Consider the following 18941-nt stretch of genomic DNA (forward strand, 5'->3'; position numbering starts at 1 on the left):
TGTGGCCTATTTGCTGAATAAATGTTTGATATTTGATATTTGAGCTAGAAAGGTGTTCATACCAAACTAGATAAAATGTACTCAATCCGCCTAGGTATACATTCGTGAGTCGTGACACGCACGTACAGTCAGCGTCAAATACTTTGTAGCAGTCAAAGTGGCCAAAAATAGTTCGGTACACCATATATTTAGGTTGCTACAAAGTATTTGACGCTGACTGTACAAATGTGAAATGCGCTCCGACTCCCCCCGTTCGGTGTGAATCGTCCTTAAAGCTGGTTTAAGTGTCATGCGGACCGTCAGTACGGATCGCTCCGTATCGACCGGAGCGTTGTAGAGTGACACTAAAACCAGCCTTAGGCTGATAGGTCCGCGCTGACATGAACTTCATACAAATAGTCGGTACGGATCGCTCCGTACTGACGGTCCGCATGACACTAAAACCAGCCTAAAGGTTACATTAGTGAGATATTAAACTTAATTTAAGTAGACTTATGTACTAAACGATTATTTGGGTTTGTTAGCAACATTAAAAATAAACTAAATGTTCTTTATTTAAAAACTATGACATTATTGATTTTTGTTACTATAGAAACACTCTTCATAATACCTTCGAAATGTAACGTGCTCCCATTATTTCAGCTGGAATAAATCTTTATTTTCCCTAGTACATCTTTTAACTATAAATACCTACAGTCCACTCAGCTCCACCTGACCATGGCTCCGCCAGGGTTGATCTCATAGTAAAAGTTCCTTAGTATGACCTATTTATTCACCTCGCGAAATATTGCTAAGGGTTGAAAAAACACTATGTAAGTCACGTAATTTTGCTCGACATGTTTCAATCTACAAGGATTGTCCAAAAAACTTTCTGCGTAACGGATCACTCACTCAATTTAGGTCGGAGTTCGCTTGTTCGATTTACAAGTATGGTAGATAGTAGTACCGTCTCCATCAAAAGTCCTGCGGAGATGACTGCTCGCATGCGCTCTGTCTCCTTGCTGACTTCCCGACGCGGGCGGTGATTTTCTGCAGTAGCAGAGATTTTAGCGTTATTTTATATTAAACTAAGGGCCTGTTTCACAATGTCCAAGTGCTGAATAAGCTACTTGCCACTTATCTGAATAATAAAGTCATCGTTGGCGTTTCACAATCTTCAAATAAGCTTAACTATAGATAAAGTGCTAAGTATTACAGGATGTTTTATCTGGCAGTTAATTTAATTGTTAATTAGCTATCCAATACTTGCACATTGTGAAACAGGCCCTAAATGTCATAAAATGAAGAAAAAGTGTCTAAGCCAATGTGGCTGCGGCTTGGCGCCTTTTCAAAATGTATATACGTAGGTTAGTAGTAAATGCATACACATTATTTTCTCTATTCAATATATTTACCAAAATACATACATCTTATCTAATCAACCAATTCATTGAATTCATAAACCAACTTAGGCGGGAGTCCCCCTTGCCGTCTAAGCCCTCTCTTTAATCCTAAAGAAACCTCTATAACACCTCGGCCATCCTGATCGCTCGGCGCGTCCTCATCCTTTACTAACTGCTCAACGATGTTCAACAAATTATTATGCTTCTTATTACCACCTTTCGTCAAATGTATACCATCGTTTTTCCCAAATATCGATCTTATATAATTATCATCAATTTCATTATCATTCCCAAATAACGATCTTAATTCATCACCTTTAAGCGCTCCGTTTTTCCGCGTAAATTGTCCCATCCCAATGTTATTAATTGTGCCATCTTCATTCATATCTGGTTCGTCATCAAATGATTTTCTACTGTTTAAATCTGGCTTTTCAAAGTGTAAGAGGGTGTCGAACCTTCTGGACTCCGGGATATGGAACGCCTCTTTTGATGTTTGTAGTATTTTGATGGGGCGCAGTCTGTTCCATCTGGGGGGACGGTAGCGTAGTTTGGGGAGGGGACCGGCTTGCATAGTAGCTGGTACTGAAAGGAGGGGTGACTTTATGAGTATGATGACTAGCAGATTTTTTTAATGCATGCCTAGCCCATTGTTATCTTCCTCCTGACATGATGAAAACAATAGTTGTCCCTATTGTTAAAAATAAAACTGGTGACCTGTCTAGTCTTAACAACTACAGGCCTATCTCGCTGGCTACGATAATCGGCAAAGTACTCGAGAGGCTATTACAACCCGAATTGACTAGGAATCTTACAATTGATCAGGCGCAGTTTGGTTTTCGCTCAGGACTTTCAACGGATTCTGCAATATTAGGTCTGAAGTACACAGTGAATCACTATGTCAAAAGGGAAACGTCAGTGTACGCGTGCTTTTTAGATCTCAGCCGCGCTTTTGACTTAGTCAACTATGATTTGCTGTGGAAAAAGCTATTCACGTCTGGGACACCTCCTGAGGTTGTAGGTCTGTTGAGGTTCTGGTACGAAAACCAAACTAACAATGTAAAGTGGGGTGACGCACAGTCTAACGATTACAGGCTAGACTGTGGAGTGCGCCAAGGCGGGTTGACATCTCCGGACCTATTCAATTTATATGTCAACGATCTTATCGGGAAGCTGAGAGGCTCCAACGTCGGTTGCCATATTGGTAACGTATGTGTTAACAATCTGAGCTACGCAGACGATATGGTGCTTCTCAGCCCCTCGATTAATGGTCTTATGAAGCTGCTTAAGATCTGCGAACATTATGCCAGTACGCATGGCCTAAAATATAACGTGCTTAAGACGGAAATGCTCGTTTTTAGGTCAGGGAAGGGTCCGGAGGTGATACCTACCGTGTGTATGAGTGGTGCGCCAATTCGGGTTGTAACGAGCTTTAAGTACTTAGGACATATCCTGGACGAGTACTTGAAAGATGACGCCGATATGGAGAGGGAGCGCAGGGCTCTCGCGGTTCGGTGCAACATGTTGGCTCGACGCTTTGCGCGTTGTTCGAGTGAGGTAAAGGTGACCCTGTTCAAAGCCTTTTGCCAATGTTTTTATACTTGTCAGCTTTGGAACAGGTACACCAGGCACTCCTTCAACGCGTTAAGGGTACAGTACAATAACGCCTTTCGTATTTTGTTGAAATTACCCCGTTTCTGCAGTGCGAAGGGCATGTTCGCGGACGCGAGAGTCCCTGACTTCTTCGCCATCCTGAGAGCCAGGTCGGCTACCTTCCGGGCGAGATTGCTAGCCTCCAACAATGAAATTCTGTCACTGGTAGCTAAAGACTACAGTGACGAATTTAACAAACACTGGCGAAAACTGCACCGGTCCGAGAACGGCCTTTTTTAGTGCATAAGTTTTGTAAATGTTTTATTTCATTGTTTTAGGTTATAAGCATTATTTTTTTTTTTTATTCTTTACTGTATTTTATGTTTTCTTTTACACCTTTTATTATGTGCATTGTAATTATTATTATTTTTTGGGTTTCTTGCCTGCCAAATAAATAATTTATTTATTTATTATTATTATTTATATATTTTTTTTTATTTTTTTTATTTATTTATTACAGATAAATCACAATTACAGAATATTTGATCAAAAAGTATCGTTAAACCACAATGGTTTGTCTCGATACTCCATTCCGCAGTATTTAATAATTAAGTAGAAATACAATGCAATACACATATACATCCAATTCGTAAATGACATTATAATTGCAAATATCACAAACTGAGCGCGTTTGTTATCATACCGGCCGGCCGAGCAAAACAAGAACCGGTCCACGCTTACTCGATACAGGCTGCTCCATTTGCACTAAATGAAATAACATAAATATGCATTAGTTAAAATAATTTAATTGTTTAAGCATTTCCTTTTTAAGAATATATGCTATATTGTTTGGTGTTATCTTATCTTTCCACTCTTTAGGTAACTTATTTATTAACTCTGGTATGATGTATTCTGATGTTCTTCTGCCATAAAAATTGTTGAATTGGGGCTTTTGAAGCATTTGATTTGTTACTTGCCTCGTGTTTATTGGATGTGAGATTAAATGCTGGATTTCATTTCTAAAGTATTGCTCTTTTAGCATATGGTGTTTAAACTTTGTGTGAACCGGTAGGACCTTACATAAAGTGAAGAGGTCACTATCACACACAAGGTTCTCTCTCATTTTACGGGGTACTATTAACTTTAGCAGCCTAACTTGCAGCTTATATATTTTGTCAAGGTATGATTTAAATGTACGGCCATAACTACTTAACCCATAGGAAATTATGCTTTCCACGAGTGCATTATAAATATCCAATCTAATATTATATGGAATTTTATTTCGTAGAATATATATTTTTGCCATTAAAGCTCGTAATCTCGTGCACACTGAGTCAATGTGGTCACTCCAGTTAAAGCGATTGTCAATTATAACACCTAAATATTTATGTTTAACCTAAATATTTATAAAACCTTCCAGCGCAATTTTCTGTATCAAGAGTAAGAAATAAATTTTACTTGAAACTACCTAACTCAAATAGGGTCGGACAAAGTTGGCAGCGATTTCGATAGCTTAGGTAGTGCAAGTGTTATTTTAGACGTCAAACTTCTATGACATAATGACGTTTACTTAACACTTGCACAGCCTGTGCAAGTCTATCGAAATCTCTATTATTCTGAGTTTGTGGTTTTTACACATTCGGTTTTTCACCTGTACAGAAATACTCCGATCAGTATTATTTATAATTCTTGTTAAATAAGGTATAAATCGAGCAGAGTTGGGCGTAATCAATTACTTTTGGAATTAAATTACACATTACATTACAGTAATCATGATTCCTTAGTGATCGATTCCTTTGGTAATCTAAATTACTGTATTCAATCCCGCCGATTACTTGCGTAATTGATTCCTTCGGAATTGAATATATCTAACTACAAGTGTAATCGTGATTCCTCGGTAATCAATTACTCGAGTAATCTGATTACGTAATATTATCCAGACTAAATTACAATTACTTAATGTCAAAATAATTTCCTTCGTTTTTATCCCAGAAGACAAATACATTTTATGTGTGAAACTCTATAATTACTGTAAAATAATGATTATTTTGAAATCCAAGATGGCGGCCGTGCACTACGTGATAAAAATCGTCATGGATATCGTTTTATAGGTTTTCAGGAGTGCACATTTCGAAAATGATGACCATTTTGTAATCCAAGATGGCGCCCATGCAGTATCTCATAAAAGTCGACATGGAAGTCGTTTTGTAGGTTTTAGGGAGTGGAGATTTCGAAAAATTATACCCATTTTGGAATCCAAGATGGCGGCCATGCAGTATGCCATAAAAATCGTCATGGATGTCGTTTTATAGGTTTTAGGGAATACAGATTTCGAAAATGATGGCCATTTTGGATTTCAAATGGGCATAATTTTTGAAATCTGCACACCGGATACAAATAAGATGCATCTATATAGTAAATCGAAATATACTTTACGTCTGTAGTCAGAAATATAGCTTTGTGTATAACAAAATATATTTTGAAGTAATCTGAAAGGAATCAAGTAATCCATTCCTGTAATAACGAATCTACACTGGTTCCCAATTACTAGTAATTTTAATATTCCAACACATGATTCCTGATTCCTCAAATGTAATTGTACTTAGTAATCAGCTAGTCAGATTACAAAGTAATCTGGGAACCGGTAATCAGATTCCAAAAGTAATTTCGAGTAATCATGAAATCAGGAATCAATTACGAAATGCCCATCTCTGAAATCGAGTTATTCCAAATACTTAAAAATTTCAGGTACTTAATTCCGAACATGGACTCTAATATGATTAAAAGATAAGTGATTTTTGGAATTTTCTGACATTCTGAAAAATCTAATTTAAATGCACAAAAAGACATCTACCTATGCCTATGCCTACTTGAATAATAAACTATTTTTATCATTCAGTTAGAATACAAGTCAGCCAAAAAAATAAATAAAAAAAAATCTGTTTTTTTCATACCAAAAAAAAACATGCATATTTCTAACTTAACTACTAATCTTAAATTAAAAAGATTTTTTGAGTTAAGGAGTCTAGACGTGTAGAATTAATTATACAGCACACTTCATCTTTAAAAGACTTTAGTTATCATCTATCCATTAAAAAAAACTTACTTGTAATTAAGCAAAGTATAGCAAAATGCATCGCTACGAAGTGCTGTACCTACTTATACATCATAAGTACGACTATTCACGCATCGGGAAAAACAAGTACTTCTAAGCGTAAATCATACTTACGTCGAAGCGATTAGGGTTCTGCGTTACACTTTTCCACTAATCTTCTGGAGGCGTAGCCAACTGAGCAGCAGCATAACACAATCAAGCGTTAATCGTAATCACCAATCGAAAAGTAGATAATTAGTAAGTATGTCTACGATCATTCTCTTTTTTCGTAGCAGACAGAACGAATCGGCGAATATCATACATCATTTTATTCTACCTCATTCTAGCATGGCTGTCATGTGTGTAGGTCTGGTTCGCACCTGGTCCAACGTATATCGTTGGCTATTCAACGCGGGAACGCTGCCGGTATTTTGGGGACGTTTGTGTCGGGTACGTACAGGATTAGGATACAGGTTTTTCCTTTATTATGTTTTTTTTATAATCACTTATTTGCTTTAAAATTTGATAATGCGTGTTGCAGATGACATATGTGTAAATGCATGTTTTATTTTGACGAAACCTAAGGTGGATGAGCTTTCTGTAAGATGACGATGCCTGCGCTGTGGATCTGGAGGAATGCTGTTTTTGTTTATTCATTATGTTAGACCATATCTAAATAGTATTTTATACAACGTTGCATACAATATTTTTCCTACGAGTCAACAAAAATAAATCTTAATTTAGGTAAACAAATTACAGCAAAAGTATATAGCCAAGACGCGCGAGCATACCTTGTTACGCGCCCGGCCCGCGCCGGGCTGCGGCCGGCCGGTCAGCGACACCTCGTAACTCATGAGGCCCTGGTACTTGCTACTTGCTAAATTAAATTTTTGGACAGTTTTTTCTCAATTTTGGCCACCGTAGCCTACGGAGACTAACAAGCAACGCTAAGCGGTCTTCGTAGTCTATGGGTGTTGCTATATTACGGGTGTCACGTGCGTGTTTCTGACTTATGAAGTAATTATTTTTACTATGCAACCAAATGAATATTTTGTAAGTTGGCAGCAATGCACTTAGTTTAAAACTGTATTCGTTTTGGTTTTGTTAGGTTGGTAGCCATTAATCGCAGTATGTGTATTAATTCTCGTGGCGTATTCCTTTACAATGTTCGCCTACGCCTTCGGCTCCGGCTCACATTGTAACTCACGCCACTCGCCTTTTTTGACCCTTCTTATACAACTGTTGCATAAAATACAATAAAGATATGGTCTAACATAATGTGTCAGGTTCTAACTAATTAATAATTATAAAGAGTTTGTGTTCCCCGTTTGGCAAATAAAGGTTTTGATACAGTTTGAACGAACCCTAATTTCATAATTACTGTAGCAGTAAAATCAAAGCGTGAAATGACCGATTAAAGTAGTAGCAGGTACAGTCGGATGCAGAGAAAGGTGACCCCCCCTGCATACAATCAGTCTATGCAGACTGCTGACTGTACAACTGCACACATCACGTATCAAACACTTTTATCCGAAAGTAATTTTAAAGTTTTGTACGGAGATGAAGTTATACTTTATTAGACTAATCTATTCCTTTACTTACTTAATTTACCTTTACGTACTTATTCATTTAGATTAGCTAATGGAACAATCCACCAAAATGCAATGATTTATTATATTATTATTATTATTTAAACTTTATTGCACATATAAAGAAAAATGAACAAATGGCGAACTTAATGCCAAAAGGCATTCTCTACCAGTCAACCATTGGGTCAATCAGAGACATTTGTGTATGTTGGTGCAGGAAAAATTAATAACAAATGCTAAGGAAAATATTATTAAACGTGGAGTCAAATAATATTAAAAATATATAAGTAGTTAAAAACTACTACTTATATAATGTATAAAATATAGACTAATACATATAATTATGTACATATACACGATAGTGAACCTTATTTAATTATAACTCAAGACAGGCTATAGGCGTTCCAAATTGAAGCGCTTACCTTCTGACAAATTGTACAAGTTGCCTTTATTCGCATCTGGGCAAGCGAGAAATGCGCACGTGCTGACGAGCTCACCGATAGAGAACGAGACCAGCTCATTTTTAACAACGAATATGACAAAGATGAATGGAATGCGAAAATTAATCAAAAATAACAGGTTTATTCGTAGATATAGAAATAAATATGGAAGTATTTTTTGTGCTCCTTATGTATGAGTATAACATATCTTGTTACTCGTATATATCCTTGCCAAAATATCGCTTACAAGCACTCCTTTGTATGAAATGCCAAGGAATAGACTTTCGTTCTAATTATAGGGACCGTGCGCGTTGGAGGGTCTGCCATTGTGTGGCCTGAATCGGAACCATAAACATATACATTTACACGTCACGTGTTTTCTTGTGCATAATAGGTTCTGCCATCTTGTGGGCTACATCGGAATAATAAACATCACATTTACGCCTCGCGCTAATAATCTGACGGCTCCTGTGCTGCCTCCTACAGTTCATGCACGCACCCTATACTCCACTTCTTTCTTTAGCCTTAAGTTCTCGAGTTTTTTAGATTAACTTTTACTTACAAACATTAAGCGCCACTTGCACCATCCCACTAACCCGTGGTTAACCGGGTAAACCTGGAGTTACCAAGATTACAAGCACAATTTGACACTGTTTAACCGGTTAACCCGGGTTAGTGGGATGCCGCAAGTGGTCCTAAGAGGAACAAACAAACAGTTGTAGATGAACAACTTTAATGTAAAATATCTTTCAAAAATCTATAATATGAACAAACACAATAAACATAATAAAATTGGATCTTAAATATATATTACAACTAATACACGTATAACATCGTACACCTATTTAAAATAACTTTAAAATTATATGCCAGAGTTTACCAATAGACATAACTATAGGTGTTCGATCGAAAAATAGTTCTTGAAGTTTTGTGAATTTTGTTAATAAATAATTATAACCTCCTAAGTCCACAGAATCGTTAGTTTCGTTTTTGAATCTGGAACCTTGACTTATGTAATCAAAGTTAAAACTACGTTTTGGAATAAAACTTTAATAAGAGCCTCTGGGACTCAGGAGAATATTAAAATTTTGAGGTGTTCGTTCAGCTGCCTGTCAGTCATACATAAAAATACCATAATAAATATGCAAATTGTTCTAACAGGAATGGAAGCATTTCACGTACTTAGGCACATTTTCGTAACAGTTCCTAAAACATTATACCTATGGTACCTATACACCGTGTTTTTTTTTCCGTTAATTTCAAGGGTGCATCCTTGAGCTTCAATTAAGTAACTTTCTCAAAGACACCGGTATTCTAATTAACTCCATTTCAGAGATAATCAATAATTATTTTTTATCTGATAAGGCGCTTACGAGCGTGTACACTTGCCTTAAGGCCTGTTTACATATTGATTAGTGTTTAGTACAGTTCATACATTACTAAGTAATATAAACGACGAGAAATCCTACGTTTCGAGGACGGCGTCGTCCCCGTGGTCTCGGAGAAGACCACGCAGTTTTGTAAAAACCGTGAAAGTTTAAATCATCCTATTCATGATCATACATTTGCTACTAAACGTAAGTATTATCTCGGACGATGGATATGTCACAGTTTTCAATTGTTTGGTTGAGTTAAGTGTACTGCGCGTGTTATATCAACGCCATATGCAACATTTATTTACTTATTTTTTTTTTATTATCTATGCCATTTAGTTTTCTTAAACGTATTTACCGATACCTCGGAAGTTAACGGAATTCAATAAAAACACGATGTATACTATATACAGTATATGCAAAACAGTTAATGGTCTACCAAGGTCTTTCAATAATTATGGAAATCGTACCAAATTTACCTATTTTCAACATTCGTAGAAAATCACAGTGTCCTACGAAAGTATAAACCCTAATATACATGTATGAACAGTCAGCATCAATAGTAGCGGATGAAACAACGCGCCAAAAGTATCTGACATCCCGGATAACTTTTCCAAATATAGATAAATTTCTAAGATTCACGTTCAAAACTATATCTTTTACGGTCTTAGTTGTTCTATATTAAAGACATAATTTTTTGTTAAGCCGTTACAGAATGGTTACTTATGAAGCGTTATTTGATCCGCTACTTTTGATGCTGACTGTACATCAAAATAATATTTATGGTATGAGCACTATTTATTTGGAGCGTCCTATGAAAACACGCTTCTATTAGAAATAAAATTACCTATTGCAGTACAGTCGACCTGAATTATCCCATTACTATGGGAATCTCATTCCGCATTTTACATTGGTGGCAGGTGGAAATGGGTGGATCAACTCAAACATTCCCATTTGTTCCAGTATTGAGATAAAATCAGCTAAATGTCCTGTTGTCAATGTCATTAACCTTTATTTATTCCTAGACGCCATTTTATAAAGCTACGTTTTACGTTACAAGTTCACGGGTGTAAAGATTGTTAACCAAGGGATGAAAGGCACTCATTTCAGTCTCGGACTATTGGGCGCCAAACTACCTCGACAGATATGAGTGCCTTTCACCCGAGTTAGACACTACTTTTCATTTCGAATACGAGGAAAGTAATTTACATGTGCATCTAAAAAACACGGCCAAGTATAAACTCTAGTAATATTTCTTAAGGGTACTTTCAATTAACAAATTAGGTAAATGTATCGTGATTTATGGAATGGGGAGTTAAATATTAGAATGAAAATTGTACTACAAATCCAATTAAAATCAAATTTTAATTGTTTATCGTAATATAAAAGAAAAAAACTTATTGGGAAAGTAAAATGCTCTAGTGCAGAAACGTATCGTTTTCTACACACTTTTTAGAACAACAACGACCCAATTTCAGAGCATGAAAAATGAAACGGAACAGTGTGACACGCTTGAGCAATGGCGAAGGGAGTTTTAGCCAGTGGTGTCGCTTTAGACTTCATCATCATTATATCAGCCGAAATTTAAGACGTCTATGCTGAATATAGACCCCCCCCCCCTCCCCCCGTAGCCTCGTAAGGGCCACCATACATACATACATATAAATATTTCCTGTTTTAAATTTGAACCTTGTTGTATTGTAAGTTGAGATGAATTTCGTTTGTTCGGGAAATAAAAGAAAAGCTCATTTATTTGGTTTATGAAGGTCCTAATTAGATTGAATCGTAGTGTACCTGCACACAGCTGCAAACGGTGGGTATGTACTTTTGCAGTTCACTGTACATTGAAATGCACATTGGGCCTTACGAGGCTAGGGGTCTTCACAACGAATGTTCGTACTGCCCTCATCCATAAGATCCCATGGCGTAGTCCCTCCCCCTTTCCTTCTCCCGACAATCCTAACCAGATCGTAGGACCATTGTCTTTTCCTGCTGCATCTTTCAGTTATAAGGCCCAGGGTACCGCTTGGTGTGGTCCTGGCCTTAGACGTATAATTGTAACAGTAGCTTTATAAAATGCGTCCCTGATATTAAAAGTGTTTACTTTTATTCTTCCGCATCAGCTGCGCGCGTCGTTGATGGTTTCTGGAACCTTTACTTCCAGCCCGTCGAGTTCCTTAAAAGAGAATAGATCTTTGTTGTATAGCTAATCTGCACCAGCTTAGGACACACACAACCATTTATGACAGAGAGATTCTGAAGTTATTATTTTTCGTACTTATAACAAGTTGAACAATTTGTAAAATTTAAGTATAGTGCACTAAAATCACATTTACTTATTCAGGACATGTGCCGCAGTAGGGAAGATAATTAATGTAATAATAACTCTTTATCAATTACCTTAGTCATGATAATTTGGCAGCCGAGGCGAGAGGTATCCGTGAGGCCGTAGGCCAAGTCGAGCATGTCACGCTCCTCGTCACACGCCTCTTCTGGTAACCTGGTAACAATACATAACTTTGTTCAAATAAAAGGTTCAACAGGGTTGAAAATTTCCAATAGTAGATAATAAAGTTTACAGAATGCTTCATATACGTCCTTATAATACATATGCTTTTGCGACGCCGACGCCCGGATGCCTCTTCGATTGAAGGGTAAAATTTATAAAACAGTCAATGTCGTCATGTATGGATCAAAGTATTGGGCCCTAAAGGTGACGATTAGATGAGAATGTATGGATGAAAAAGACATGCTGCGCCGACCCCGACTGTAGGGCTAAGATGGTCGGCTCTTTATCATCTGTCAGTCAGTCATGCCTGTCACGTTCTAAGAAGTATGTAAGCGCGAAACTGACGGGTATAGTGACAAGATAAAAATGGAACCATGCTGCCACCGCTGAATGGGATAAGGGCAATCGAATGATGACGTACTTAAGGTTTTTAACCCTTAACGCAATAACTATAAGCTATGGGGTTTGGGGGAAAAGGGGGAGAATTGGCTTTAGTGTTGGGGCTTTTCTTGGCGGAGTACGGCATTAGAGTACCAGACCAAAAATCGTTTTGACGGCCTCCTACTCTGGTCGGCAGTAACCTTCCCTACGAAGCAAGAGGTCACGGGTACGAATAATACCTGGTAAGAGCATTTATTTATGTGTTTCGTATATCATTATCTAGTATCCATAAAATAAGCCTTGCTGATCTCACAGTGGGACTAGGTCAATGTAACATGGTTACAGGTCCAAAAATTTTTTTTTTTAATTTATTTAAAAATGACATTGATGCCCAAGGAATAGTTACCTGTCATAATCCTCCTGTTTATGTGGATCAGATGACCGTTCCTTCACAGGCGCCTTACCCCTCAATATTCAGTTCGTTGTTGACTATGACGTCCGGTAGGGAGTCCCCTACGTTAGCGTCAACTTCATTGAATCCACAAAAAAAGCATATAATTAACGAACCTGATCACTGGTTGTTGCCCAAGCTGAAACGGACCCGCTTCGCTCTTGCTTCGCTTTCGCTCGGTCAATAAAGGCGCATGTAACACCGATGTAAGAATCCATAAGCTACAGTGTTCGCTTAATATCAGGCAGATCGCACGCTTATTTGGCCCTGCTGTGGCATGATAGTCAACGTGAAACTACCAGGGTGGCATAAAGTGTTAGGAGTTACCTGTCGTAGTCCTCCTGCTTCAGTATAACGTGACATGTGGAGCAGGTGAGTGTCCCTTCACAGGCGCCATAACCCTCAATGTTAAGGTCGTTGTTGACGATAACGTCGAGCAAGGAGTCTCCGACGTTCGCCTCCGCCTGCAGCCGCTTGCCGTCATATAACACGAAGGTAACTTTCACCCTGGCGATGGATAATACTGGTACAGTGAAATGTATGAACGATTACTTTTTTTAATAACATGATTTTTTTTATTTACAATAATAATATACATAATTGGCATATACCGAGGATTACTATAGCTAGCTTAAATCTAAAATGGGCCCTTGAGGCATTGTACCAAGGATGCTGGCGGCATTTCCTTGTTGTATCGGAATACTGATACGTTGTGGGAGGAAGCCTCCAGCTCTTCGGTCACCAGTTACAATGTAGGTACAATGTCATTATATATTAAACTAACGTTTGCGGGCGCAATTGCCCTATAGCTAGAGAAAGCTCACGAAATTAAATAAATAAAGATTGGAGGATTAAATTTTATGAATATATATCTCAACCGGTTACTAAGGTGACTGACTGACCTAATATCAAAAACCTAACCCAACCCAGATGACCTAGCAAGTTGATATTTGGCATCCAGCTGGGCAATAGTATAGTTAAGAACCTAAGATAAAGAAACAGTGATTTTTACGAATTGTAACATTTTCCAAAAAAACTGTTTTTATTTACACGCTGCGGTCGCTTTTCATTTTTGAATGTAAATATTTGTAAAAAACAATACAAGCTTGTACAAAAAGCATCATGATATTTCTCACAGAAATCTGAGACCCAAGCATATGTATACACAATCTTTGCACAATTCCTGGAAAAACATCATTATTGCGAAAAAAGTGTGTATTACTTGGCCAGTAAAATATATAATAAATTACCGATAACCTTTAAGTCACTAAATATATTAGAATTAAAAAATAAGCTTATGACGTTATTAATTCATAAGCAAAGTACTTATAAGTCAATTCAACGGTTTAAAAGCAAACCAACTTATCTTGGCCTGACTCTAATATTATTGAACATTGAAACTACATCATTATATTCTTTAAAGCAAACAATAGGTCTTAAGATAGGCTGTTATCTTGTTGCGTCTTAGCAGTTAAGTAGTTATTCAAGTGTAATTGAATGAGTTTATCAGTTGAGTTTATCAATATTATATTGTGTAATCAATGCCAAATTGATCTCACTAGGAAACGAAAGATATTGCTTTAAATACAAAATTACGACTTACTTTTCATCCTTTAACGCCTTTATAGATGTGGAGAGCGATGCAGGACTGCCGAAATTACTATATTTATTCCTAAAACCGTTATTTAGGCACCGTATTCGTGGATAGGTGAAAGTTCTTAAAATATGTCTGTAAAACATTTTGATGCTTGTACACGACGGAAATTGATGAGTCACTACGCGTAAGAATACCCTCTCCGGACGCAAACGCTCTCGAGACAATCGTATGCTAATATTTGAACAAAATATTAGAAATTACAATTGACCCTGAATTGATTTACTAAATTTTAGGTTAAATTACGTTTCGTTATACAAAACAGACGAGTCTAATGTCATCTGTTTATGTACGACTTTATGCTTTTATATCAAGAAGAAAGTAAACTCATCTCCATGTTAATTGAAAAATATATTTTGTAAAAAATTATTTTCTTTTACCGAAATAATATTAAATGATATGAATGCGTGTGAAGATGACCCGTTTGGTGCAGCTCAAATACTTAATACATGCAATAATTAAACGCTCCATGAGTGTTGCCAAGTGTAGGTTTTTAGAGGAAAGTTGTGCTTTTACACTGATCTTTTTTGAGTGACGATTAACTTTCCAAACTGCTTCAACATATAAATTCAAATACAACTCAAGGCAACTCTACGTTCTTTGTTTTGTGTTACCGAATAACAATGTATTTGGTAACATACCCATTAAAAAAAATATTTTTAATAATGTGGAGTTATTTTTCTTATTTGGCAACATAGGCTATGACATTGACAACTATCATTAGAACAAAAAGATCTGTCAAAAGCGTACACCTCGAATGAACACTAAATGCGCTAAAAAATACTGTTTCGTCATTTATTACTTGAATTCTTTACACATGAAATAGTTAGCCTTTTCCTATATTATTTGTGAACACTATGTCCGAGCGGCTAAAGAGCACACAGCAGGTATCTAACGAGGAAGTAATCGAAGATTTGACTAGGGACCTTAAATCGTCTTTAAGTACAGAAAACACGTCGGAGGAATTCGTGATTGACCCTACAACCAGTGCTGAGGAACTTCCGCCTCCCGCAGACGGCCCAGGACAGACGTCAGGTGAGTCAATAGCATAAGTATAAGGCGGTAATACAAAACTATCCTAATGTTGCAATGCCTATACACACAAAGACCGCGCCCGAAACTTTTTCTTGTCTTGGCAAGCTTTATAATAATTTATATTATATGTATATAAGTCAGTATGCCTTAACTGTATTGTATGATAATTTAGAAGATATGTTTGGTAGCCAAACTGAGAAAGTAGGATATTAGAGGAAATCACATAAACATGTTTTGATTAACTCAATGTGACATTAATAAAAGGGATGAACAGGGGTAACTCCACCGACGAGATATGAGGATACTTTTACATAAATCAACTACATAATGACATTGTTTTCTTATGACCAAACTTACCATTTCAGAACCTTTAAACTATGTACACCTAGAGAAAGATCCTGACCAGAAGGATGAGCCAGACAGTGACTCCGACTCTATAGACGAGGAGTCCCTCAAGGATGCTGAGGTGGCCCTCACAGATGATGAGAAGGCGGAGAGGCAGCTCATAGCCGAGGAGCTGAAGACGGTTGGCAATGAGGCTTTTAAAGATGGCCAGTTTGAGAGGAGCATTGAGAAATACACAGAAGGTAGGAAATTTATTTGGGTTTTTACAAGACTATAGGAAGACTTATTTATTATTTTAGCAGTTGATGTTTGTGTTATGTGTCTGATTCCACAGTAGTATCAAGCCTACAGGCACAGCTATCTGGATACAATTTGCATGTTGTTCCAATGTGTGAGCAGGATGCTGCTATAATATGTGCGTTGTCTTGCTCAACAATCAGGGTGTGAATAGAATTGATTTTGAATGAGATGTTATTGCTTTGTTTTATTTTATGAGTTTGAAAGAGATTTTTTTCCAATAAAATTATATCCTGCTTGTTAAATCTTTAAATTTTTCTATTTGTTAAGCTAGATGATGTGGATTCGCTCACAATATTATCTAGGCTTAATATCTATACTAATCGGCTTTGATATTGATTTCCTGATCACTACAGGCAAAATCAGGTAGTATACCTGAGTGTATGTTTTTAATGTTAATTTTGTCAATTGTTTTCACCTACAGCTCTGTTTATCCTCTTTATGCTCAACTAATCAAAAATTACCAAATACAAACAAATGTGACACATCCACACATTAAGAGTCCCCCGCAAGCTCGGCAGAATTTCCATACAAATGGAGTTTCTTTCTCATTTTAAAACTATGTGTTGGATTGTAATGGAACTTTGCGCATACAATGACATGAGATATATTAGGCTACCCATAAGCTCCATCATCCGGCACATTGAAATGGTCAAATGTAAAGCTCTTGAGTAGCTAATGGATCTTTCCTTAGGGGGCAACTACATAACAAATCCCTATGGGTCGAAATGTATTCGCAAGGGCCCCCGAAAATTAGAAGATAAGATAAGATAAGACCAGCTGACGGTCTTTCCACCACGATACAACCAACCGGCTGAGGATTTTTTAAAATTAACAATAACATCTAAACTATCATCTGACAAAGAATCAAATGGGAGGCGATTACTCATTTTTTTTTACGTGTTTCGGTGGCTGCCCTTCCACAACTGTCTACTGAAACTACATAACTAATTACAGCCCTAGATATACCTTATCCTATTGTAAGTACAAAGCTTCAGAGCAATCTAGCCAGTCTTTGTAGACTACGTTTGTATGGACAACCGAGCTCGCTGCACACTAGTACATCATTTGCTCCATATTCCAGGTTTAAAAATCTGCCCACTGCAGTTTACTCAGCAGCGCTCGGTGCTGTATTGCAACCGTAGCGCCGCCAAGATGAAGCTCCTCAAGTACGAACAGGCTATCAAGGACTGTAGCAAGGCTATTGAGCTGGACGACAAGTATCTCAAGGCTTACATCAGGTATGCATGTTTGTGTACCATGTGTGTTATTGGGAGTAGAGAGTCCAAAGTAGTCATACTCTTTGAACATAAATTAATGAGCGCCCGCAGATGAAAACAAGTGTCTGGTTGTCATTATTCATTGTATCCAAAATAGCGCACTCAAATAGTAAAAATGGCTTTTGGCTTAGGTTTTCCATATGTGTGTATGTGTAAGTGACCGATCCAACATTCAATCCACATTCCACAGACGCACGTTCGTCATACTAGTTATGCCGCTCACCATACAATCTTTATTGCACAATTACATGAAGGTACAAATGGCGGACTTAATGCCTTAAGGCATTTTCTACCAGTCAACCAATGGGTGATATTCTTTTGAAACGGAGTGTAAACTGTCCTAAAGTTAGACCAAGCTAAGTTGGCAGCAATTTTGACAGTCCAGACTGAATGTAATGTTATGTAAACGTCATAATAGAAATTTGACACACATTTGGCGGCACGAGGAGTATGAGACAGAATTAACAAAATACTTTATTTTTTGACGACCAGTTTGGCCTAGTGGATAGTGACCCTGCCTAAGAAGCCGATGGTTCCGGGTTCAAATCCTGGTAAGGGCATTTATTCGTGTGATGAGCATGGATATTTGTTCTTGAGTCATGGGTGTTTTCTATGTATTTAAGTATTTATAAATATTTATATATTATATATATCGTTGCCTAAGTACCCTCAACACAAGCCTTATTGAGCTTACTGTGGGACTTAGTCAATTTGTGTAATAATGTTCTATAATATTTATTTATTATTTATTTATTTATTTTATCTTTTCAGGCGAGCTCAATCCTACGAAGCCACAGAAAAGCTGGATGAATGTCTCGCAGACTACAAAAAGATACTAGAGCTAGACCCCTCACACAAAGAGGCTCAAAAAGCTACCATCCGGCTCCCGCCGCTCATAGAAGAAAAAAACGAAAAGCTAAAAGCCGAAATGCTCGGCAAGCTGAAGGACTTGGGAAACATGATTTTGAAACCGTTTGGACTTTCCACAGACAACTTCAAGTTGGAACAAGATGGCGAAACAAAGGGATATAAGATTAATTTTAAACAATAAATTTTTATAAAGCTATTGTTTTGGTTTTTGTCACATTTTTTTTTTAATTATTAAATTTCATCTGTAAAACCACAGAATAAATAATAGTACAACCGTAGAAATGACACTTCCGACACGAATTATGCTGTCCCTTTATCCCTTTCGGCCATTTAGGGTTGTCAAAATTCGAGTCAAGTTGTGTCAATCCTAATTATTGCTCGGAGCAATGCTGAGCCGAACGGAGCCGGGAAAATCCGAAAGGAGGAGTGTCGCCCCACTAGTAAAACCAAGAAAACTGTCGGAAGCACATGCAGCATGACCCGAGCGAAAATGTTAAACGAAATTATTTACCTACTAGTGTCTGTGAGCTGTAGTCCTTGCTCTATGGCTGTCATTTTGGAAAATGTCCAAAAAGTATCTATTGAACCTACACATATTTTCACGAGAATAGGTTGAAAATTGGAAAGTATTTTTGCCCAAGTTAAAACGGA

General features: G+C 37.3%; 3 protein-coding genes across 4 annotated transcripts; 1 reads left to right on the forward strand and 2 right to left on the reverse strand.

The window, feature by feature from the left end:
* Positions 1-536: 536 nt before the first annotated feature.
* Positions 537-7211, reverse strand: LOC133531348 (uncharacterized). Of its 2 annotated transcripts, XM_061869509.1 has the most exons (3): positions 6079-7211; positions 1698-1964; positions 537-1029 (listed from the first exon to the last, which is right to left on the reverse strand). In XM_061869509.1, the coding sequence occupies exons 1-3, from the start codon at positions 6107-6109 to the stop codon at positions 884-886; spliced, it is 444 nt and encodes a 147-aa protein (XP_061725493.1). In that variant the 5' UTR covers positions 6110-7211; the 3' UTR covers positions 537-883. The 2 variants fall into 2 exon arrangements, with proteins under 2 accessions (XP_061725493.1, XP_061725492.1); XM_061869508.1 differs by lacking the exon at positions 537-1029 and having other exon boundaries at positions 1369-1964; positions 6079-6283.
* Positions 7212-8811: 1600 nt separating this feature from the next.
* On the reverse strand, positions 8812-14750 carry LOC133531350 (2Fe-2S ferredoxin). Its single transcript, XM_061869511.1, has 4 exons — positions 14413-14750; positions 13137-13316; positions 11869-11968; positions 8812-11644 (listed from the first exon to the last, which is right to left on the reverse strand). Exons 1-4 carry the CDS (start codon positions 14547-14549, stop codon positions 11588-11590), a joined length of 474 nt encoding a protein of 157 aa, XP_061725495.1. The 5' UTR covers positions 14550-14750; the 3' UTR covers positions 8812-11587.
* A 417-nt stretch (positions 14751-15167) lies between these two features.
* Positions 15168-18485, forward strand: LOC133531347 (tetratricopeptide repeat protein 1-like). Its single transcript, XM_061869507.1, has 4 exons — positions 15168-15498; positions 15864-16085; positions 17225-17381; positions 18192-18485. Exons 1-4 carry the CDS (start codon positions 15321-15323, stop codon positions 18469-18471), a joined length of 837 nt encoding a protein of 278 aa, XP_061725491.1. The 5' UTR covers positions 15168-15320; the 3' UTR covers positions 18472-18485.
* The last annotated feature ends 456 nt before the right edge of the window (positions 18486-18941 follow it).

The sequence above is a fragment of the Cydia pomonella genome, chromosome 25 (genome assembly GCF_033807575.1).
Source record: "Cydia pomonella isolate Wapato2018A chromosome 25, ilCydPomo1, whole genome shotgun sequence".
In the NCBI taxonomy this organism is placed as follows: domain Eukaryota; kingdom Metazoa; phylum Arthropoda; class Insecta; order Lepidoptera; family Tortricidae; genus Cydia; species Cydia pomonella.